This window comes from Sabethes cyaneus, chromosome 1 (assembly GCF_943734655.1).
Source record: "Sabethes cyaneus chromosome 1, idSabCyanKW18_F2, whole genome shotgun sequence".
Taxonomy (NCBI): domain Eukaryota; kingdom Metazoa; phylum Arthropoda; class Insecta; order Diptera; family Culicidae; genus Sabethes; species Sabethes cyaneus.
This window is the reverse complement of record NC_071353.1, coordinates 122,004,752-122,025,887: the sequence shown is the minus strand read 5'-3', so window position 1 is coordinate 122,025,887 and position 21,136 is coordinate 122,004,752. Positions and strand designations below refer to the sequence as shown.

The window sequence follows — 21,136 nt, the reverse complement described above, 5'->3', positions numbered from 1 at the left end:
ACTGGCACCAAACTTACATTGCTGTTTCACTTAAAAAAAAACAGACAAAATTACTTACGTCGGTAGCATACTGCAGCAGCTCCAGTATGCCCGGTTTCCGGAAGGGCAGATCCCGCGAGCCAGACACCAGTAAATCGATGCGCGAAACCAGCTCCGGAACACTGTTAACGTCCTGAGCGACGGTACTGCGGGCGAACGATTCCAGCGTTAGCTGTTCGATCGTTTCTTCGGATTCCACGTACGATCGCATAACCCGCTCTCGGTGGCTGATTCGATTCATCAGATCGGCCAATTCCTGCAAGTTGTTCTCCAGCCGCGACTCGATTGAAAACTGTTTCAGTAACACTTCAACCGTAAAGTCGGCATTGGTAAGGATCTGTATCAAAAAATGTAATAAATAATTAAAATCAGTGGAATTAGAATCAGTCACTCAATTTAGTTACCTGACGTTCGCTGTTAGCAATTTGTGTGCTAAGTTCAAGCATCTTCCGCAGGATTCTTTCATCCTTACTGCGCTTGAACGGTAGATGAATGTCACCGACCTCCTCCATTAAGTCCCATGTTTCGATTATACTGCCGATGATTTCCCTGCCAAGCTGTACCACAGAAATCACGCTCGCTACTGTGACCCCTTGCGATTGAACTGGCCGCGGTAGGTTGCTTAATGCTAGCACCAGTACCAAACAGGAAGTTATCAACCTCTTCCTAAAGCTGATGTTTGTCGTTGAGTATTGTTCCAATAGTTTCATTGTGTGAGGATAGGCATGACCCGGTTCGACGGTGATCGGTTAAAATTTACAGTCTGTAATCAGAGAAAATAAAACCGGAAACAATTGCTTAGCAATTTGTAGACGAAGCTCTCGGAAGTCGAATCTATTCAGATTAGCTGTGATAATAGTCGATGATTCCAACTCTCACTCGCGATGGCAGCCAGCTGCCACAATTATGAGCAATTAATTGCATGCTTACTGGGTCAGTGGTTGGTAGGCAGTTGTGGCAGCCAGCAGCTGTTAGTTATCAATTTTCCCACGAATGTAGCCGGTTGAACTGTATGGAATAATGTAACAACCGATAAAAGTATGCCTACTGTCTACAAAGCGACAGATGATAACGAATCACGAATGATAACAAACAGTATAGTACTCATGACCTCTAGATGGGTGTGAATTCTCTTCCTTAATTGTGAATAAATGGAAAAAAGCAGTCTAATTTAAATCTGTTCTAGTGATTTTGATGATTAGACTGAGATTTAGCATTTAACTTTTCGATTTTAAAGTTCAAAAAATTAAAAGAACACAGATAATTCAAATATGTTTATAGAACAAGTCGATGAGTCATGTTATTATGCCTATACTGGCCATGCTTTGACCAGTACCGGAAATGCAGTCTTGAGTTTGGCTTAACTAAGTATAATTGAATTGGTCGGTGCCAGTCTTCCCGCATGAAAGTTTTCCACAATGCAGGTCTTCAAATGCGTTTATGAATAATATGAATGCGTTGTTTGGTGTAACATCACTTCGTTTTCGAGAATGTAATCGGATTATTTTTACCATTTAGATTGAAAACATGATAGAATTTCAATGCTGATACAGGCTGTCGATTGCCTGGATCAATGCTAGCAATTTATTGCATGTAATTGCCACAGCGCATTATTCACGTAGAACAAGCTTAGGCAAAACGTTAAAATAAACCAGCAAAATTCAGTTTACTTTTACTAGTAGTCTTTTAGTTAGTAGTTTTCCAACACGGTACGAGAATGAATTCGCAGAATCCAGTTCGTGAATGCATGTGTCGTCGGTGTCTGGGAAGCTGAGGAGCAACTCAGGAGCAAGATAACTCCAAAGAAAACTAAATTAAATAATAGCTCTTGAAAAAAAAATTCAAGTAAAGTTCTAAAGATCGTTAAGTAAATCTACAAAATTCAAATACTCCTCATTAAGTCTACATTTCTCAGTGCTGGTGACGCGCCCAAAGCCAAGCTTGTCGTTTTGATGCTCTCCAGTCTTGTTCCAGTCCGCCGAAACGTGCTCTGTCAGGTGTGCTTCTTTATTCATGACTTTAAAGTAGCCATTTCGTATATGCTTATGTCGTCTGTGATTGGGAAGGTTAGAAATCACGGATCGTTGAGCCCTGTTCGCTTTCTTATTCCTTCGCTGCAATCGACTGCTGGACCGTGTCGAAAGAAGAATGCAGATTTATAATTGTTTGCTCTGTTGTGTTCTTTTGACAAAATTCAAACGACCATAACTTGTATAACAACAGACATATTTAAATACAACAGGTTACATTCGATGGGAAAGCAATTTCAATGCTCGCTCACGAGTGAATTAACAGAATAAATAAAAACAGAAAAAAAGGCTTGCAGTTAATAGTATGAGTCAACACACCATCACAAAATATTAAAATATCGTCCGCTGGCAGTGGAGTTGAAAGAGTTGTGGAGATTAGAAGAGGTCCCAAGAATACTTCCGATAGTGCTTTCCGCAACCGGAGTGGTTCCAAAAGTATTGCTGGAAGTCCTAATGGTGCTGGTTGGATTGAGAGCTACCTGCGTTGCAGAAATCAGCGATACTCAGCACCTATGCAATTGTCCGTCAGTTCCTGAGTCAAGACGACAGATATACCCCAGATGATAATGCTGTGTACACTCAAGTACTTTTTTTACACGGTTAGCTTTTTCGAATATTAAGAACAGGGCATCTTAGGGACCATTAATTTATTTCTCAATACATTTGGGAGAGGTCCGACATTCGTTACGCATTTTGTAAATGGTCCCTAAGTTGCACCCTTCTTGAGTAATCGAAATAAACCGTGTAAAAAAGACTTGAGTGTAAAGAACATTTAAAAAAATTAATCTACAAAATCCTCCCTTGGCAACCGCCCGCAGTAGGTAAAATTTCAGTAAAATCAGTTAAAGTAGAACCCCACAAGTAATTTAGTTAGTCAAGCGTAAATTAAGAGAAAATATGCTTCACAATTCCTAGTAAATGGCTATAAAAACGTTTGAATGTTGGCCACAGTTGTATATGCTGCTACGAAAACTGCACAGCTATAAAATAAGAGAAAATGCTTGTACTTTGTCCAGTCATTTTTAAAATCTCTGTTCCAGTCATTTTTAAAATATAAGAAACAAATAGTTCAACAGACAAACTACCAAAACAGTAATCATGAATGTAGGGGGTTAACTATGGAGTACCATAAGGCTTTACATTAGGAATTAGGATGCCTTTTGTTTACCAACAACGTCAGTAATAATGGGTGGCAACTAAAATTGTGGAATTTTTCGCGGGCATTGTACTCAATAACAAACGAGCTCAGAGAGAAATGAGAGTATGTATGTGTTAGCTCTCTCTCTCTCTCTCTCTCTCTCTCTCTCTCTCTCTCTCTCTCTCTCTCTCTCTCTCTCTCTCTCTCTCTCTCTCTCTCTCTCTTCTCTTCTCTTTTTGTCAATATTTTTTGTTTTGTTTATGCTTATCCAGTTTTGCTTATAAGCATGTCGGAAGCGCGTTGTACATTTCTACGAACTGCCACAGAAATCTCGGCAAAAAGTATACGGTACAACATTTAAAAAGTGAATATGTTGCGGCTTCGACTATTTGCCATATCCTAAGATGCCCAACAACTATTCGCAAGCAAGGTAGTGGAAGACCAGCCAAAATTATGGACGCTGAAGGACATCGTTCTCTTTCTCGTGCATTCAACAACAAGCCCTTTGGTGTGGCTATCAATTAAAAAGTGCACCAGACGAATGTTTGAAGAAAATTTTGATCCCGTTTCTACAAAAACATCATGCAGATGAACAATACGTGTTTTGGCCAGATAGAGCATCATCGCATTACGCCAATAAAACACAACCGTTCCTGAATACCACCCATTCGATCCCATTTGTACCCAAAAACCATGACCCGACAAATCTGTCTCAGTGCGCCCAATCGAAGGTTTCTTAGAGATTTTTAGTTCCATGGTGTACAAAAATAACTGGAGAGCCACGAATTGCAAACAGTTGATTGGTAGAATCAAGAGATGCATTTGCAAAGTTGACATGACGGCCGTACAACACTGCTGTTTGGACATCAAACGGAAGCTTCGCCGAACAGCCGATTACGGACCGTTATCAAATGTACACTAATTTTTTTCAACAATGGATAATATATCTTTAATTTCGGTAAATCAGATCTTCTTCATGTATCTTTGTCTTTTTTTGACAGCTTGAGAAAAAAATTCCAAAATTTTAGTTGCCGCCCGTTATATGTCAAATAGCATAGCTTGCGAACATAAACACAGCTGATCCGCGTCTCGAAAGGCAATACGGATAAAACGTCTTTGGAGCTGGTGTGCATGCCAAATCACGCAGGCGTTTTCAAACAAAGGACGGACTAATGCACAGTATAAAGATTTCAAGCAGTGAAGGTCCTTAAAATCTTTTCCATTTTTTTAGATAAATCCTAGCTGTCGGGTTGTTTTGGAAATAATAGCAGAACGGGGAGCGTTAAACATAAGTTTAGGGTCGAGTAAGATGCCAAGGTCGGTAACTTGCTTTACCCTCCGGATAGTATTTCCGTTTATATTGTAGTCAAAGATGATAGGGTTTTGAGTGCGATGGAATGTTGTTACCTCACATTTTGCTGTGCTCACTATCAAGTAATTGAACCAAGCACCAATTCACGAAGGCATCTAACAATCTTTGGAGCAGACTACAATCGTTAATGGAGCGCACGATAAGAAACAATTTAAGATCGTCAGCGTAGATAAGTGTGCATTCGGTTTCTAGTAGCATAACTACATCGTTGAAGACCAATATGAACAGCAAGGGCCTTATATTGCTTCCTTGAGGAACACCAGACTTCTTTGTAAACACAGATGAAATAGTAGATTTTAACTTGACTTGCAAGACTCTATCGCGTAAATACGATTCAAACCAAGCCAATAGTTGCTCTGAGGCTCCCAAACGATGCAATTTCCATAGAAGGATGCGATGATCGATCCGGTCGAATGCAGCTTTTGTGTCAGTGTAAACTACGTGATCGGCCAGGCATGGCAGTGCCCACAATAATATCAAAAAGCTTGGAAGCTGCAGAATACCTCGAAATTCCTCTGTAGTTTCTAACATTCCGACGATCGCCACTCCTATGAACGAGAAACATGAAGGATCGTTTCCAAATACTAGGAAATTCGGCTTGCGCAAAAGTCTTGTTGAAAGTACAACAATGTGGTATAGATAACTCAAATGCGCAGCGACAAATGCATTAGGGATTATGTTTCGCTGAGTGGTTAACGATAAAACTATATCTCGCGAAACTTTTCAAAAGGGCCTAAGTAACATTGAGAGATTCTCTTTGGTGTCCCTCTCTTCTGATTATTGCGGCGACATAAATGCATTTTAACCAAAGTATTCTTAACGACACCAGCAACCGATTGCATGCAAAGCTGATGTATTAAAGTGCCTTTGCATCGCCGTGATAAGCGAAAGAGAAGAGACCTGAAGAGAATCTCTCATTGTTACTTTGGTCCTTTTGAAAAGTTTCGCGAGATATATCGAATATGGATCGATAAATGGAATGACAAGTTTTAGGAAATTATAACAGCACCGAAAGTACTGATTACGTAGCGAAAGCGTGTTCTGCCAATACAGATGCATTTTTAAGGCGAAAAACAATACATGCATCGAACGGTAGCCATTTATACAGCCATGTTTGAGCCATTTTTGGTTTCCCCTTAAGGAGCGCTAAAAATGTACGCATATGGTTCTGTCATTGTCCATAGTACTAGAAACATGGAACAATTATTTGACTATGTACAGAGTTACTCAAATCTAATAAATGAGGGCCATACAAATGTTGCAAAATCAAGGTACCTTTTAATTTTTCTTTCAGAATATAGTTAGAAAGAGACTGAAGTTTTTGGAGCGTTTTAGTAGAATACGAAACCTAAAAATAAAAAATAAGAAAACCCGAAGTTCGAAAACAGACACTGAGGAAGCCTGCAAGTCGTAGGCGAAATACGTATCTGTCGTGAATAAAATACACATAGTAGAATTAAATTGGATAAGTTTTCTTATTTTTTATTTTTAGTTAGAAAGAGATGAAACCCGTGTCTATTTTTTATTTATTGGTTTTATACATTTTAATCATCTGACTAATATATAACATAAACAGGGTGGCAATTACCTGGAAAAACCTGGAAAACCTGGAATTGTCAGGGAATTTGAAATTACCTGGAAAAACCTGAAATAATCAGGGAATTTTTAAGATGTATGGCACACAAGCGATAGATTGGGTTATCGATAATTAGCTCAGTGTTTTGCAAAGGGCATTATTCTGCGAGGCAAGTGAAGTGATATAACAAATTTAGTTTGCACTCACTTTGCGCGTTTCGTTTGACGTTAGTCAAGTCGAATCGAATGACATAGAAGTTTCAAGACGGACATTTTGCGGCATGTGACACATTTCGCAGAACATCGAAGTAAATGCCAGTGGCACCGCAGCGAAATTCGGTTTTCGAGAAAAAGGTTGGAGAAATTCTACTGACTCACGGCAGTACATAAACTTGTCATACTGTTGTAACAAGTTGTAACCGAAATGCGGGTGTAGCGACCCTACCTTCCATGTTACAAGTTTTTGGCTCTATCTTGGACCCGGAAGAGTAAATCCCGATCAATCCATGCAAAGTGAAATAAGCCGCATTGGTCAGAAAGTAGAATAGCCACCAGTGGTAAAGCGAAATTAAAAATTAGCTCAATTAAACTGCTTTTGTGCATGGCTTATGGCTCGAAGGACGAAAATTAAACATTTCCGCGTGGCTGGCAGGAAAAACACCACGGCGGGTTCGAGAGCTAGCCGCAATGGGCACTAAAACCCCGCTTGCGCCTGAGTTTGCGAATAAACTTGCGCGGGAAAAAGAACAGATGGGGAACTCACGGGAGGAGTGTAATTTTCTGGTCGGCAGAATTAGAGAAAGTGATTGAAGAATTCGTTTAGGGAAATACAGTAGGTGGGGAAATTTTTCTCAATACCTGGTAAATTGATAAACAATTTAAATATCAATGATCGAAACACATTTTCAGTTAAAATTATATCGCAATATGAAACCTAGAATTTTATTAAACAACGGGAAAAACCTGGAAAAATCAAGGAATTTGGTTTTTCGTATCCAGTTGCCACCCTGAATTAAATGTGATGATGAATGGGAAAATGCGTTCAAGTTGATCAGCAATGAAGTCAGTTTCGAATACGCACAGAGTTCTGTTTTCAATTAACATCCAACAATATAAAAACTTACGAATAGCCAACAGTATTAAGCATCAGCAAAAGCATGGAATACCGTCCGTGTGCTGCTACTCCGTTTTTGACCAGGACCGATGAAAATTGCAAAATGATGGCTGGAAAAAGCATACTTGGGACAGCACGCTATTTCTCATTGTGCAACCTTATCAGGTCCCTGCACGCTGATCAATACCGCGCCGGCCACGTCCGAATGCGGGTCCTGGTGGAATGGGAAGGAATGTTAGTCCAATACTTGTTGCTACTAAAGACCAGAGAATCCTCTGCATCTTCACAAGTATTTCGGGAAAGGATTTGTTGTTAGTTGAAGGGGGGAGCTAGATGAATAATGTAAGTATGTAAGCACCAGTTATATGAGACAAACCTGGATATTCGAAAATTTTCTTGTAAAGCCAGTAACTACGAAAATTAAGATATAAAAAATACCTTTTTAACAAATTTAATATAATGCCAATGGTGCTCATATAGAACCATAATTTAATTTATATCGAAAAATATTATGCACATGCGAGATTTACGGCTCAAAAACCACGTGACAACTTGAACTTATCCGCGATCAGGGAAATCAGGGATAATGAAACGAGCCAATAGGCCGTATGAATAAAACAGTTTGCTTTGCTTTTCCCGTTTAAATCGTATGGGAGCATTTGCCCTAACTCTTTTTCATACGACCTAATATAGTCCCTAAGTTGATAAGCATTTCCTCTTACCAACGCTAATATGCAGAGATATAACGCCCTACACGCTTAAACTTACGAATAGCCAACAGTATTGACAATAAAGACCAACGAATGCAAATTTAATAAAAAGTCAATCAACAATAAGTAAAACATGTAATGGTATCACGATATGACTACTTCGATAAGTTAAGCAGCTAAAGCTGCGTTCGTTTGAACACCGATGAAGAACACTTTGAGGATTGCGCACATCGATTGAATAGGAGAATTCTTCGTGAAATCAGAACATTTAACGCTACGTTGACGAAACCCTGGGCTATACTCTTGCCTGGAAGTGTTCTAGTTCTAGTAAGGTGGGACTAGCTGTTTAGGTAGCAGTGGATAGTAGCACTTGTAGCGTGCGAAGATTAGTTGTCAACAGCCTTGGATACTTTTCTGCTCTTTTTGAGGGTTGTCAATTCCAGCAATTTTTTCAACCATTTTCTTCTTCTTTTTATTTTTTCTCAGACTGCGTTTACAAAGCTCAAAAGTCATAAAAATACCAATAAAAAAATTATACCAAAATTGTCCCCTTAAGTTTAAATTCTCATTAGCTTAAGGCTAACAGCTCATAGAAAAAATTACTTTAGATTATTCTAAATTTGATTTATTATTAAACATTTGTTATTTTTGTTCCAAACCTTGAATTTCTTCGCATAATCTGACAACAAAAACAAAGTGTTTCTATATTCCAGTCAATTATCTCAAGCAACCCAATTCATGCAAGTTGGATCTTTATCTAGATTTTTAGATCCTGCCCAGCATCAGCATCGGTTTGTATCGTGACACCCGCTGAGAAGATAAAAACTGCCTCTGAAACGCATCAATGCGAAAGTTTCTGCAGGCGAAGCGCAATTCGCATCACCCGCAACAATAAAATTATTCAATTGACGACTCAACTATACATAAGTGATAGGTCTCAACCAGCTGCACTGCACTGACGGGTTGGGCAACAACACCCTCTGGGTAAAACCAACACCGTTTTGCCCGATATTTGCGAAGGCTGAGCACACTTTCTTTCACGTCCCGCGTAAATCACTTTCTTTGCAAAACCACCTTTTGTCGCCCCAAACAACTCAAGCTAGGGCTTACCTTTGGGTTCTAGTAGAACAGGCCCGTGTGTTCAACTCGACGCAGCAGGTAGTGAAGGCTTCCTCGTCTAAGGTCAAGTTGAAGTTGGATTTTGGTTTCACCAGTTTCTGCAAAATATGGTCTCTCGAAATGGCACTGCACTAACGGGTAATGTTGGTTACGACATGGCTATGATTCATTCACTTTTCGCGATCACCATCATGACGGGACGGCTATTCGAAAGTTATGCGACTGATTATCTGAATGGTCAACACACCAATGGCAACGTCAGAGAATTCACGGAGTAACCGTCTAAATACGAATGCTTACTGGACCACGCCGCGGTTGGTATTGTTCTGAGACTGCAGAAGTCGATGTTCTAAAAGGGGACTGAAAACATCACTTCTACTAATACTAGTTTATGTTGGCAGTATAACTATTGCAATGTTATTTATCCAATTATGATCGACTGAACTTCATTGTGATTTACTTGGCGTGTGGTCACTCTTCGCTGCTTCAATGGTTGTGTCTGAACTGAACTTAGCTGAAGTGTGTGCCTCTCTGTTTGGTACCCCGGGCGGAAACTGCTGGTGTAGTGATTCATTCAAGTTACTCCATATGATCGCTGTACTAAAACGAGAACAAAGAGAAGGAAAGAGAGAAACCCGTAATGGTACCCAATCCCAATATCGAGTTGATTTCTCATCAGCCAACGCAACGGCTCTGGTTTCATTCATTTCAAACAAACTACCTCTGGCTGGCCATAGCCCATAGGTATATAACATCGTTCATCAAATGTTTGCATGTGGTGATCGTGGGTTTGAAGCTAAACTGTGCCACGCTGGGGTTTGGAATTACACCCGCTCTGCGCTGGTTGGTTGAATGAAATACTGGATTTTACTGATTCATTCTATTATTGGTGGAAATATGGCAGGGTTTCGTATCATAATAAGCTATCTGGAAAATGACTAATTTAAGGTAAATTGAAATTGGAACTATTTGTGACCGAATTCCTTGTGGAATGAATATTTGTTTAAATTGCAACTGCAAGTAGCCTGTACGCGGTTTTTTTAAGTTACTATTTTATCAATAGATATTTCGTAACGTAACTTGTTATAACACTTTTTCGCATACGAGATATAATAGTACAGAGGGTTATGTTACAGCGTCGCCAATATTAATCGTTCGCACGGTTAGCTCGACATTTCTTAGCTTTACCTGATTATGTCGGTATAAATCGACATTCGATTTTTTTTTGTTTGATTATAGTCATTCGATTTTGTTAGAATCTTTACTGACAAAAAACTGCTGAACGTGCCTTCGAGCGGATGTGTACTATTTATTGTTTGCTCATACCTCCTGCTTTTACTGTTCTGACTTCCATGAACGAAATTGTTTTCATTGACAAATTTGTTTAACACGGCTCAATACATAATTTCGATTATTGTTATCATCTTAAAATCCGACCAACGAAATCAGTGTGTTATCCAGTGTGGTACAAAGCTCGTTTTTTGATTCCGAATAAAGGAAAGGCCTGTTGTCAGATTTTCTATTAATTTTCGTACTCGTACTTTCGTACTTTCTTCTTCTCTTTCTGAAAAACGTGGCTCGTTTCTTTGCTCGCTGGTCTCGCTCGACCGTATCGTATGCTACTTTGAAATCGATGAATATGTGATATGTAGGGGAGTTCCCATGGGCTCTTTGTGAAGCCCAGTTGGTGGTTTTCTACATATCCTCATGCTATTGGCGACAGCCGGCTTAATAAGATCTCCAAGAGTACCGCAGTAATTGCAGCTTATCCGATCAGCCATTTGTAGATAGGATAAACTATCTTCCATCAACTCCTCCGGTAGCGTACTTACTTAGGTAGTTTGCCGTCCTAAGACAAAGCCTGTTGAACAAGGTTTCTCCAATTACCTCGGATGTGGACTTCCGCTCTCCAATTCTTCGGACCTGGCCGTCTTGTTCCTACCAGATTTGAGGCAAACACCATCTTTGCAGGGTAGTTGTCCGGGATGCTTGTAACATGCCCTACCCATTGCCATAGAGCTGTGCGACTTCGTGGGTCGTCCTCCGCCTCCATACTCCGTTCACCTGTACACCACCGAAAATTGTTATTAGCACTCGTCTTTCGAAAACTCCAAGCACTCGCAGGTTCTCCTCGAGCGTTGTCCATGTTCCATGCCCATAGAGAATAGCCGGTCTAATAAGCGCCTTGTACAGGGTGCATTTTGTACGGGGACTTAGTTCGCTCGATCGAAATTGCTTGGGAAGCCCATATTAAGCACGACTTCCGCTGATAATACGCCTCCGAATCTCACGGCTGGTATCATTGTCCGCCAACCAGTGAGTTACCAGTGAGCCAAGGTAGACAAATTCGTCGACTAACTCAAACTCATCGCCGTCGATCATTATACTACTGCCCAAGCAACGTTGGTCGGCCTCGGTTCCGCTGGTCACCATGTACTTTGTTTTAGACGTATTTACCTTTAACTCAATCTTTTCTGCTTCGCACTTAAGTCTAGTGTACTGTTGATAGATGCTCTGGCGATAACGTCTATGTCATCGGCAAAGCAGACAAATTGACTAGATTTGTTGAAGATCGTAGCCCGCGTGTTGATAACCGCTCGGCTCATAACACGCTGTGTAGCGCTATGTTGAAGAGCAGGCATGAGAGACCTTGACGAAGCCCTCTGTGTGATTCGAATGAACTTGACAAGCCACCCGAAATCCGAACAAAGCACTGTGTGCCATCCATCGTAGATCGAATCAGTTTGATGAGTTTCCTGAGAAAACTGTTCTCGTCCATAATTTTCCATAGCTCTTTCCGGTCGATGGTATCATATGCAGCTTTGAAGTCAACGAGCAAATGGCGCGCGGGAACTCTGTATTCACGGCCCTTTTGGAGGATCTGCCGCAGTGTAAATATTTGATCCGCTGTAGAGCGACCTTCGACGAAGCCGGCTTGATATGTTCCCCCAAATCTGTTCACAATTGGTGATAGGAAAATGATTTGGGACAGCACTTTATAGGCGGCATTGAGAACGGCGATCGCTCGATAGTTGAGTTCTCACAGTCTAACTTGTCGCTCTTTTTATAGATCGGGCAGATAACCTCACCTTTTGACTCCTCCGGTAGTTGTAACGTATCCCAAATTCGAACAATTAGCCGGTACGTACAAACATTTGTTGCACCATCAAAATAGCTTTCCCCGCTGCCATGCTTCTCTGCCTGGACGTCATTCAGGTGTACGTCGAAGTACTGCTTCCACCTATCGGTCACCTTACGATCGTTCGTCAGAATACTGCCATTCTTATCCCGGCACATTTCGACTTGCGGCACAAAGCTTTTGCGGGATCCGTTCAGTTTCTGGTAGAACCTTCGTGTTTCCTGAGAACGATTCAGCCGATGGCCGCCCGCGCAGCATTCTTCTCATCCATCACATGCCAAATGGAACTCTCCGCTACACTGGTGATGGCTGTTTTGATGGTGTCCAACAGTCCTCGAAAGGAGCCTCGTCCAGGTCCACTAGGTCAACGTTAGCGCTTCGATAGGATCCGACGTCGATAATGTCTGAGAAGTTCCGACAGTCCAAAACGTGGTCGATCTGTCATTCTGTCTGCTTTGGTGACCTCCAGGTGTACCTGTGTAGGATTGTCGAGTCTTATCCTCCGGTAGTTTTTCCAGCCAAATCCCAGAATTTGTTTGTATGGACATTATCACTGTGTAAAATTGCTATGTAGTTCTGATCAGTCACGCCAGTTTATCCGGAAAACCGTGTTCATACATTATCTGCCATAGTTGGTATCGATCGACTGTATCGTATGCTGCTTTGAAATCAATAAAAATGTGATGCTTAGACACGTTGTATTCCCGACATTTCTGCAAGATCTGTCAGATAGGTGACAATTTGGTTCGCAATGGCGCGAACCTCCATTAAGCCATGAAACCTTCTGCTATCGGTGGCAGCCGGCGTAATAGGAACTGGGAGAGCACCTTGCAGGCGGTGTTTACCAGCGATATGCCGCGATAGTTGCAGCAATCGAGCCGACCTCACTTTTTGTAGATGGGACAAATGATTCCTCCCATCCATTGCTCCGGTAGCTTCTCCTCCTCCCAAACCTTGAAAATTACCCAGTACAGAGCCATTGCCAGCGTTTCTCGGCCATGTTTATAAAGTTCTGCCGGTGCTTACTAGCGGCTTTGTTGGTTTTCAGCTACCCGAATTCTAGTTTGACTTCTTGAAAATCAGGTGCTGGGACATTACTATCTCCCATGGTCACTCCTAGATTAACTTCCGTTTCGTCTCTTTCTGCAACTTCGTCAGAGAGGTGTTCATGGCGGAACTGTTTCCACCCATCGATCACCTCACGGTCGTTTGTGATTAGATTCCCTCTCTTCACGATCTATGTCCTACTTTTGGCGCTTTTTAATCTTCATGATAGTGGCTTGTAAGTATTTGGCCAAGTTCTGTCTAGTGGCATTGCTTCGATAATTTTTCCAAGCAATTTTCTTTTTCTCCACCATTTGTGTGCTTTTCTTACCAAACCAATCATTTTGTATTCTCCGGGGTCTTCTCCTAGTGCACCTCTCCGATGGCCGAGCGTATTCTGCCTTATCCAGTACTCGCGCATAGTTCTCGGCAGATTGCGGGTTATCTAGCTGCCTGATGTTCAGCCGAGGAGGATGGCTTTGACGTATCTGATATACTATTGACAGTTTTGAGCGCTCAAATACTGTTACTAAATGGTGGTCAGAGTCAATATCTGCACCCCGTAGGGTACGTATGTTCGTAATAATAGAAAAGAAAAGGCCTTCTATGAGAACGTGATCAATCTGGTTAATTGTACGTTAATCAGGTGATCTCCAGGTGGCTTTGTAGATATCTTTGCGTAAGATACTTCTGATCACCAGGCCTCGGGAAGCTGCGTAGTTTATACATCGTTGGCCGTTATCGTTCGTGTCGATGTGCAGACTATGGGATCCTATCACCAGTCTATATATGTCTTTCCTACCGATCTGGGCGTTCATATCCCCAATAACAATCTTGCTGTCTCGTACCGTGCTGCTGTCGTACGTTGCCTCCTGTATCGCGTAGAACGCTTCCTTCTTATCGTCGGGTCTACGTTCGTGCGGGCAGTGTACGTTGATGATGCTGTAATTGAAGAAACGGTCCTCTATCCTCAATACTTGTTGATCACCTTCCAATCTATCACGCGATCCTGCATTCTTTCCAACACTACAAAGCCCGTTTCCAGTTTGTTAGTAGTGTTACCGCCGCGGATTTTGCTTCTTCTGTCCTCTGCCACTGATCTGCCGCATAGCTACGATGCCGAGTTTACAGGTTTCAAGCTGTTTGAGCAACACCCGGTCACCAGCTAAATTCCGAAGCCGAATATTCCGATCCGTATTAGCGTGATTGTTTGTAGTAAGGTGGATTTAGGTCGGTTGTTTTACTAGGGCAGCGCTAGACAAAACAGTGACCTCCTTCCCTATTGGTATACGACCTTAGTTTCCACCGGGGTTAGTTATCCGATCTCCGCTAAGGTTCTTTGTATTCCAGCTGGTACCACGAGGAGGTAGGGATAGGAGTTACTGGATACGAGGCTAAGGACCACTATAGCTATGAGGTCTGAGTTACGCATTATCTAGTCAATCACCAATCGTCGAGTCGTTCATTTGTATTGTTCATTTTTCAATACTCACTTTGTTTAAATTATAAATGTTCCATTTCTCTTCTTCCGCAGAGTCTGTTCTACGAGATCCTATCGGGCATCTGGGTACGCAACGGGCTTCAGATGAAGGGTCAAGCAATGACCTACTTGCAGGCCAACTTTTGCAATTCGATGGTCGACATGGATCTGTTTTTTCTGCAAATCTGCGCCACCCAGCTGCCGGCGAACCACTTCCTGACGGATTGCATCTCGATCTTTGGGGTGTCCGAGTGGATCGGCATGGGAATGCTCAGTGCGCCCCAGGAGATGGGCCAGGACTCTATGCTTGAAGGTTTGCTGACTTTTCTGGCCACGCTGATCACGTCGCGAGTCAACCTAGGCAACGACGAGAAAACGCAGTGCATCATCGAGATCAGTGCGCTGTTGGCAACCGGCGATAAGACGCACAGTCAGCTGCTGGAGCTGATGCCGGAGCGGAGCTTGAATGCTCACACGCGGAATTTTGAAAAATTTTTGAAGGAGCTTTCGGTATATAGGCCACCTCCGGTGGGATCGGAAAACTTGGAACAGGGTTTGTTCATGCCGGTGAAGGAAGTCTGGGAACGGTACTATGATCCGCTGCATGTTTTGCTTAGGGCGGTGCATCGACGAGATTTTCAGAATTCAATGGATCGTTTTGGAGGTTATGTAAAAGGCGTGGGAAAGATGCCAAAAAGTAGGAGTTTATGGCCGCCTTTTCGACTGCCTAGCTCGTGCGGGAAGGTTTACAGTGATCCCGCGACTGTGCTGAGTTCTAGAGTGTTACACGCGATGTTACTAGCAATATTGTATCGAGCCGTTCATACGCTCACTGTATCCGAACACATGCTGGCGTTGGCCGTTTTTCTACTGGAAATGGCTGTGTGCAATTGTGAAACCAATCGGGACAGCGGAAACGAGTTAGAATGTCGTGGAACAAACACAGGCGGCAGAAGGCGAGTTTCGGAGGAAAATCGAGAACCGATTCCAGAGCTACTGAATTGTTATCCGAGTAATTGCTTGATTGAAAATCTAAAGATGACTATCAAAAGAATATCTTTGATACCGGGGGAACCACAGGTGTTACCAGCTAACTATCAGAACCAGAGCACGGGAACTCCGACGTTCGACAGTGACGTAGAATGGGAACTGTCTGAAAGTGAAACTCTTCCGATGTTGGTTGGAAGTGTAGATAACGACAACGAGCATGATCAGCATATGGCCACTGGTAATGAAGTGGCCATACCGCAGGATTTATCAGTGGTGCGTGGGAGCTCGCTTGCTAGAAGAATGGATGACGACGATGACGAAGATATGGAACGAATGCTAGTGGAAGATGGTATTCAATCGCTTCCACCACCAGCACAACGACCAGCGCTAACGCTTGCGGAGTATCACAATAATACCAATGACAATAGTAGCGAAGCTCCGATGGGTGGCAGACTTCCACTGCCGGCACCATCATCTCCTGGGAGTGATGGTAGTACTGTGGTAATCCCTCGCGTTACCAGTGAAATCTACAACGAAAGTAGTATGGAACTGGTGATTCGTCACGATTTTCCTTTAGTTTCAACTCAGAACTCGGCTGTGAATGAGACAACGCGTACGACCACTCCGGACATGACAATGTTTTCATCTTCGGTGCCGGTAAACGCCGGTCTCTTGCTTCCTTTTAATCGTGTTCAACCGGTTGCAGTTCCTAGAAGACCTCAGTTGCCAGCGCCGACAACTAGTGCCGCTAGTGCCAATTCAACCGCCGCAGGAGGTGCCAACTACCAGTTGGTACATCAGACGCCCGGTCGTCTACGACATAAACGTCGTAACATTGAAGCCCTTGGAGAGACTGCTCATGAACCGGATACTGTAAGGATCGAGGAGAGTATACTTTCATTGCTGCTCAAGCTGCACACCCAGTTAAGCGGTGCTTTGGATAGTTTCTCACTAGAAGATGAGGACGATACGCCAGAATCGGATGACGTAAATATGCAGCAAGATGTCGAATCTGGTTCTTCTAGTCACCAGCAACAACAGCAAACTCGACGCATCAAGGTGTCGGAGTCTAGAATAGGCGATGGGCCATATTTTATTGGTAATTTACTGCGAAGAATTGCTCGCTTAGATGAGAGTTGCGCCCGGCGAATCGACGAGATCCGACACGCCCTGTGGCCGAACCAAAGAGAACGCCAAGCAGAGCAAAAAGCTCGGGAGGCTAAAGAACGAGAAGAACGTAGTAAAAGAGCGAAGGAACGACAGAAAAAGTTAATGGAGGAATTCGCCAGCAGGCAGAGAGCATTCATGGAGCAAGCCGCGGCATCACAAATGGATTGTTTCGAAGGAGACGAAGATGACGAAGAGGAGATGATCGAAATGCCACTCGAGAAAGCGTACGACTGTATTATCTGCAATACCACCGAGCCGAGTACGGAATCGAAACCAATCGGATTGGTGGTTTTGGTTGAATCCAGTAGTATTGTTGGTCATCGACGGAAGGAGCATGACAGGTGCCCGTTGCCAGTGAACGATGATGATAAAATTAGATTAGAGCAGAATGTTAAAATGTCGTCTGAATTCAACAAGCGAATAGATTTTCTGAAAAGAAATTTTGCAGTGTGGGCATGGTTCCAAGCGGAAAATATTGGCTGGGAAGGAGGAGTTCACGTACAGTCTTGTGGCCACCACGTACACCTAGCATGTCAGGATTTGTACCTCAAATCTCTGTACACTTCGCCACGACCACAAAATCTGGACGTCGAACGGGGCGAATTTTTCTGTCCATATTGCGGTCAACTAGCTAACTCCGTTCTTCCGTTAAGTCCGTCGTTAGAAAGACCAATTGTCACGCCTCGAGTTGTTTCGCTCCCACCGTTTATAAGTCTAGTCTGTGAAGTGAAGAATCTAATGAAAGATAACAAACTTCCGCTGAGGACAACTCATTTCTATGAAGCGATGGAAAACATGATCAGCTGCACCCAGCGAAACATCAAGCGGCATCCTGATATTCCTCAAACTACCTTCGTGATCTCGATCGCTCGCATTAATTTAGAATCGGAAGTTATCCAGCATGGAGGAACTTTGTGCACTCAGAAGGATGTACGCTACAAACCGAAGAGAGACTGCATCGTTCCGCTGTTAAATGTCCTCTCACTACACCTTCGGAGACGGATGAACGATGATTCGCCAAGCCGTTCTCGACTGGACGATATACTACCTCCCTGGCGAGTGTGGATGATGTTAAGCGGTGTCGATCTTGGATGTCTGCTGTCGGCACCCGGTGAAAACGCAATTGAAACTGATACCATGAATGCCGCTCTAACCGATGCCACTGGCGGGCTCTCACTGGCCAGTGGGGAGTATGTTCCGGCCTTACTGAGCGATCCGTGCGCACTGATGCTGAAGTTCATACTGCTGGCGCCGCTGGACTTAGAGCAAAGTGAGTATTTGCTGTAGGCATTTGCTAGAAGTAACATAAGATTTTTTTCTGTTGTTTACTAACACCAATCTCTTTTCAGTGTATTTCACGTGCATCGTTAAGGTTGCATACAATTTGCTATACTACCAAGTAGCTCTACAACTATGCGCTCAACTAACGGAAGACGATTGCGACCAGTTGCTGGAGCACTACACTTCCCAAATTGCTAATCCCATTCGTGAAAAAGGTGTCTCGAATATCGGCTCGGCCATAGCCTTTCTACTGAGTAATTTGGACCGATGTCGAAAAATCCGCTCTCCAACCGAAAGACCAAATCCACCGGCTGGCAGTACCCCAAACGGTGGTACGGCACGGTCGGTGCTAGATGTGGAGTCACTGGAGAAAAGTCTTCAGCGTCTCTGTTTACCGTTCCTGCGAGTAGCCGCCCTACTCAAGCACCACATTTACCATTCCGAAATACCGGAAATCCCCGGGCCGCAGTGGGAGTTCACTCGGCTTGTCTACTATTTGGAACTAGTCACCGTCAGTATGGATCTGGACAAGTTTAATGCCAGTAAGGCGCTTTGCTTCCTGCCCGGGACGGAACTGGCTCTACCCCGGTACTGGTGTGATCAGCTACGCCAAGTGCGGCTCACTCAGGAATCGGCACGATCACTAATTGTGCTGAGCCACGTCGAATGGCAACAGCCGAAACTACTCCGATTACCACGGGAGTATGAGCGATTGTTTACGGTGAGTAGTTATTTGGGTCTCGATTGGAGTTACTTTTACAATGTAGTAGATGTTATACAGATAAGGGTAGCGTTAGACGCGGCTGTAAGGTTTTTTCGAATTCAATTTTAATTTAAAATAATCAATAGTGGCAACTTGCAATATTGGCGGTGTCAGCGTATCTCTTTTAATAATTTATAAAGCAAAAAAATTTCGAAATTAAATTCAGCTAATTTATTACAACTGTTGATACAACTTGCAGTTCTACCACGAGCAACCTTGTCTAAAGTGTCAAAATGTACCAAAAGAAAGCTCAATTTGCTTGCTGTGCGGAACGATCGTTTGTCTGAAGCAGGCTTGCTGTAAGGAACAGGAGTGTTGTGAGGCTGTGAGGGTTAGTACTATCTGCCGTACGAATTGCTTGGAGGTCATTCTTATATTTTTTTGCGTTTTATTTTAGCATTCGGTCACTTGTGGTGGCGGTACGGGTATTTTCCTAATGGTTACATCAACCTATATCATCATAATCCGAGGACGACGGGCTTGCTTGTGGGGGTCACTATATCTAGACGATTATGATGAGGAAGATCGAGATTTGAAGTAAGCGCTGTCATTTATTTCATTTGATTTGTTGGTACATTGTCTTTTTATTTCATGATTAGGCGCGGAAAACCACTATACCTGAGTGAAGATCGCTTCAATCTGCTCGAGTCACAGTGGTTGTCCCATCGGTTTGCCCACACAAAACACACCTGGGTGTGGCACCGGGATTCACTGTAGAAAACAGTTTTGGACATAACGGATGTTTGCCCGATTTGCATTGTGCATGCATGAGTGTATGTATTAATTAACTCTGTGTATTTGTAAATGTGAATAACAAGACTGTCAGGATAAAGGAAACTAAACGTTTCCTACAACATCAAACTATTACAACTAAGATGAGAAACGTTTGAACCGTGAGATCTGAAAAGACTCGAAAAGCTTTGGACATAATTGATCCTTTAGGAGTGTAACGAATCTTTCATGCTTTGTGATATTTGTAATTGTTATCGCGCGAAATGCACTCATTAGAGCAATAACCAATTTAATCTCTTAATTAAACAGTTCGACTACAATTACTACTATCAGAATAGACGATAGTGTTGACTTGTATATTAGCTGCGAAGTGTTTATGATCTAACGGAACACAAAAACCTAGACTTTGTTTGATAATTTTCGTATTTGGCTCGTAGAGATCGTTTGTTCAAATCAATTTTTTTTATTACAAACTGAAAACAAGAAAAAAGCAAACGCAAAGAAAATGCCGCTTCTCAAAAATGACATAGAGCTGACTTTGTATATGGTATAATAATGTAGGTAGTTGGTATTTACAGCGAAGCGAAATGAAATTCTAGAATCTAACAAATGGTATCCACGTTTGGCGAAAAATCCATCTAAAATCAAAACGATTGGCTCCAGGTGATTACTGGCCAGGTGACAGAGGTAGATATGCGAGTGAGACTACAGTAAGCGTTGATCGTTTTTGCTCGTTTTCCTATGATAATACGCGATTATAATATTTAGTTATTCGATTTGTTACTAATGCTTAGATTTAGAAACACTAGGGCTGTTGAATAAAGTAATTTTCTCACCACATTCTCGAACAGTAGTCGCTTGAAAATGTCGAATCGAACTGCAACCGATTGCTTGAGATACTGTGGGATAAGTGCAGTATAAAAATAACATTAAAGAACGACTACGGTTGGCAGATTTTCAAAACATTAAAACCATTAATTAGTGTATGAAACAATGAATAATTAACTAAACTATTACATCATTTCAAGAGCGCTTATTTGAAAGAAAATGCCGTTGGTTTAATTCAATGAAAAACAGGGCAGTCACAAAAATATGGGGCCCGAATAAACCGGAGTGATTCGCGATAAGGGCGCAACTAACAAAGTGTGAACAATGAGAAATATCACTGTGATAATTGGCCAGTACATTTTCAAATCTTAATTTAAATAAAAGTTACAAAAATCAAGTTTAAAGACATAAATTGGTGTAGAATAAATCAATCTTATAATTTTACAACAATACTGCATAAAATTTGTGCATTCAAGCTCAAAATCTAAGTTTTATAGTTGAACCCCTTGGAATGAGCCTCAAAGCATTTTGACAATGAGATTCGCTCACCCCTGTTTCGCCTTGTTTTGATTTTTTTTATTTAGTTTCGCCTGTTTACAATGCGCCTGTGTT

At 42.3% G+C, this 21,136-nt stretch overlaps 1 protein-coding gene across 1 annotated transcript in view; it reads left to right on the top strand.

The window, feature by feature from the left end:
* LOC128732573 (E3 ubiquitin-protein ligase Ubr3) overlaps positions 1 to 20,707 on the top strand; it is a 111,186-nt gene extending 90,479 nt beyond the window's left edge. The window contains exons 8-12 of the mRNA XM_053825847.1: positions 14,815 to 18,190; positions 18,270 to 18,922; positions 19,164 to 19,295; positions 19,362 to 19,501; positions 19,564 to 20,707. Of these exons, the coding sequence (XP_053681822.1) occupies positions 14,815 to 18,190; positions 18,270 to 18,922; positions 19,164 to 19,295; positions 19,362 to 19,501; positions 19,564 to 19,681 (4,419 nt within the window). The 3' untranslated portion in view covers positions 19,682 to 20,707. The remainder of the gene's footprint in view (positions 1 to 14,814; positions 18,191 to 18,269; positions 18,923 to 19,163; positions 19,296 to 19,361; positions 19,502 to 19,563) is intronic.
* Positions 20,708 to 21,136: the final 429 nt, after the last annotated feature.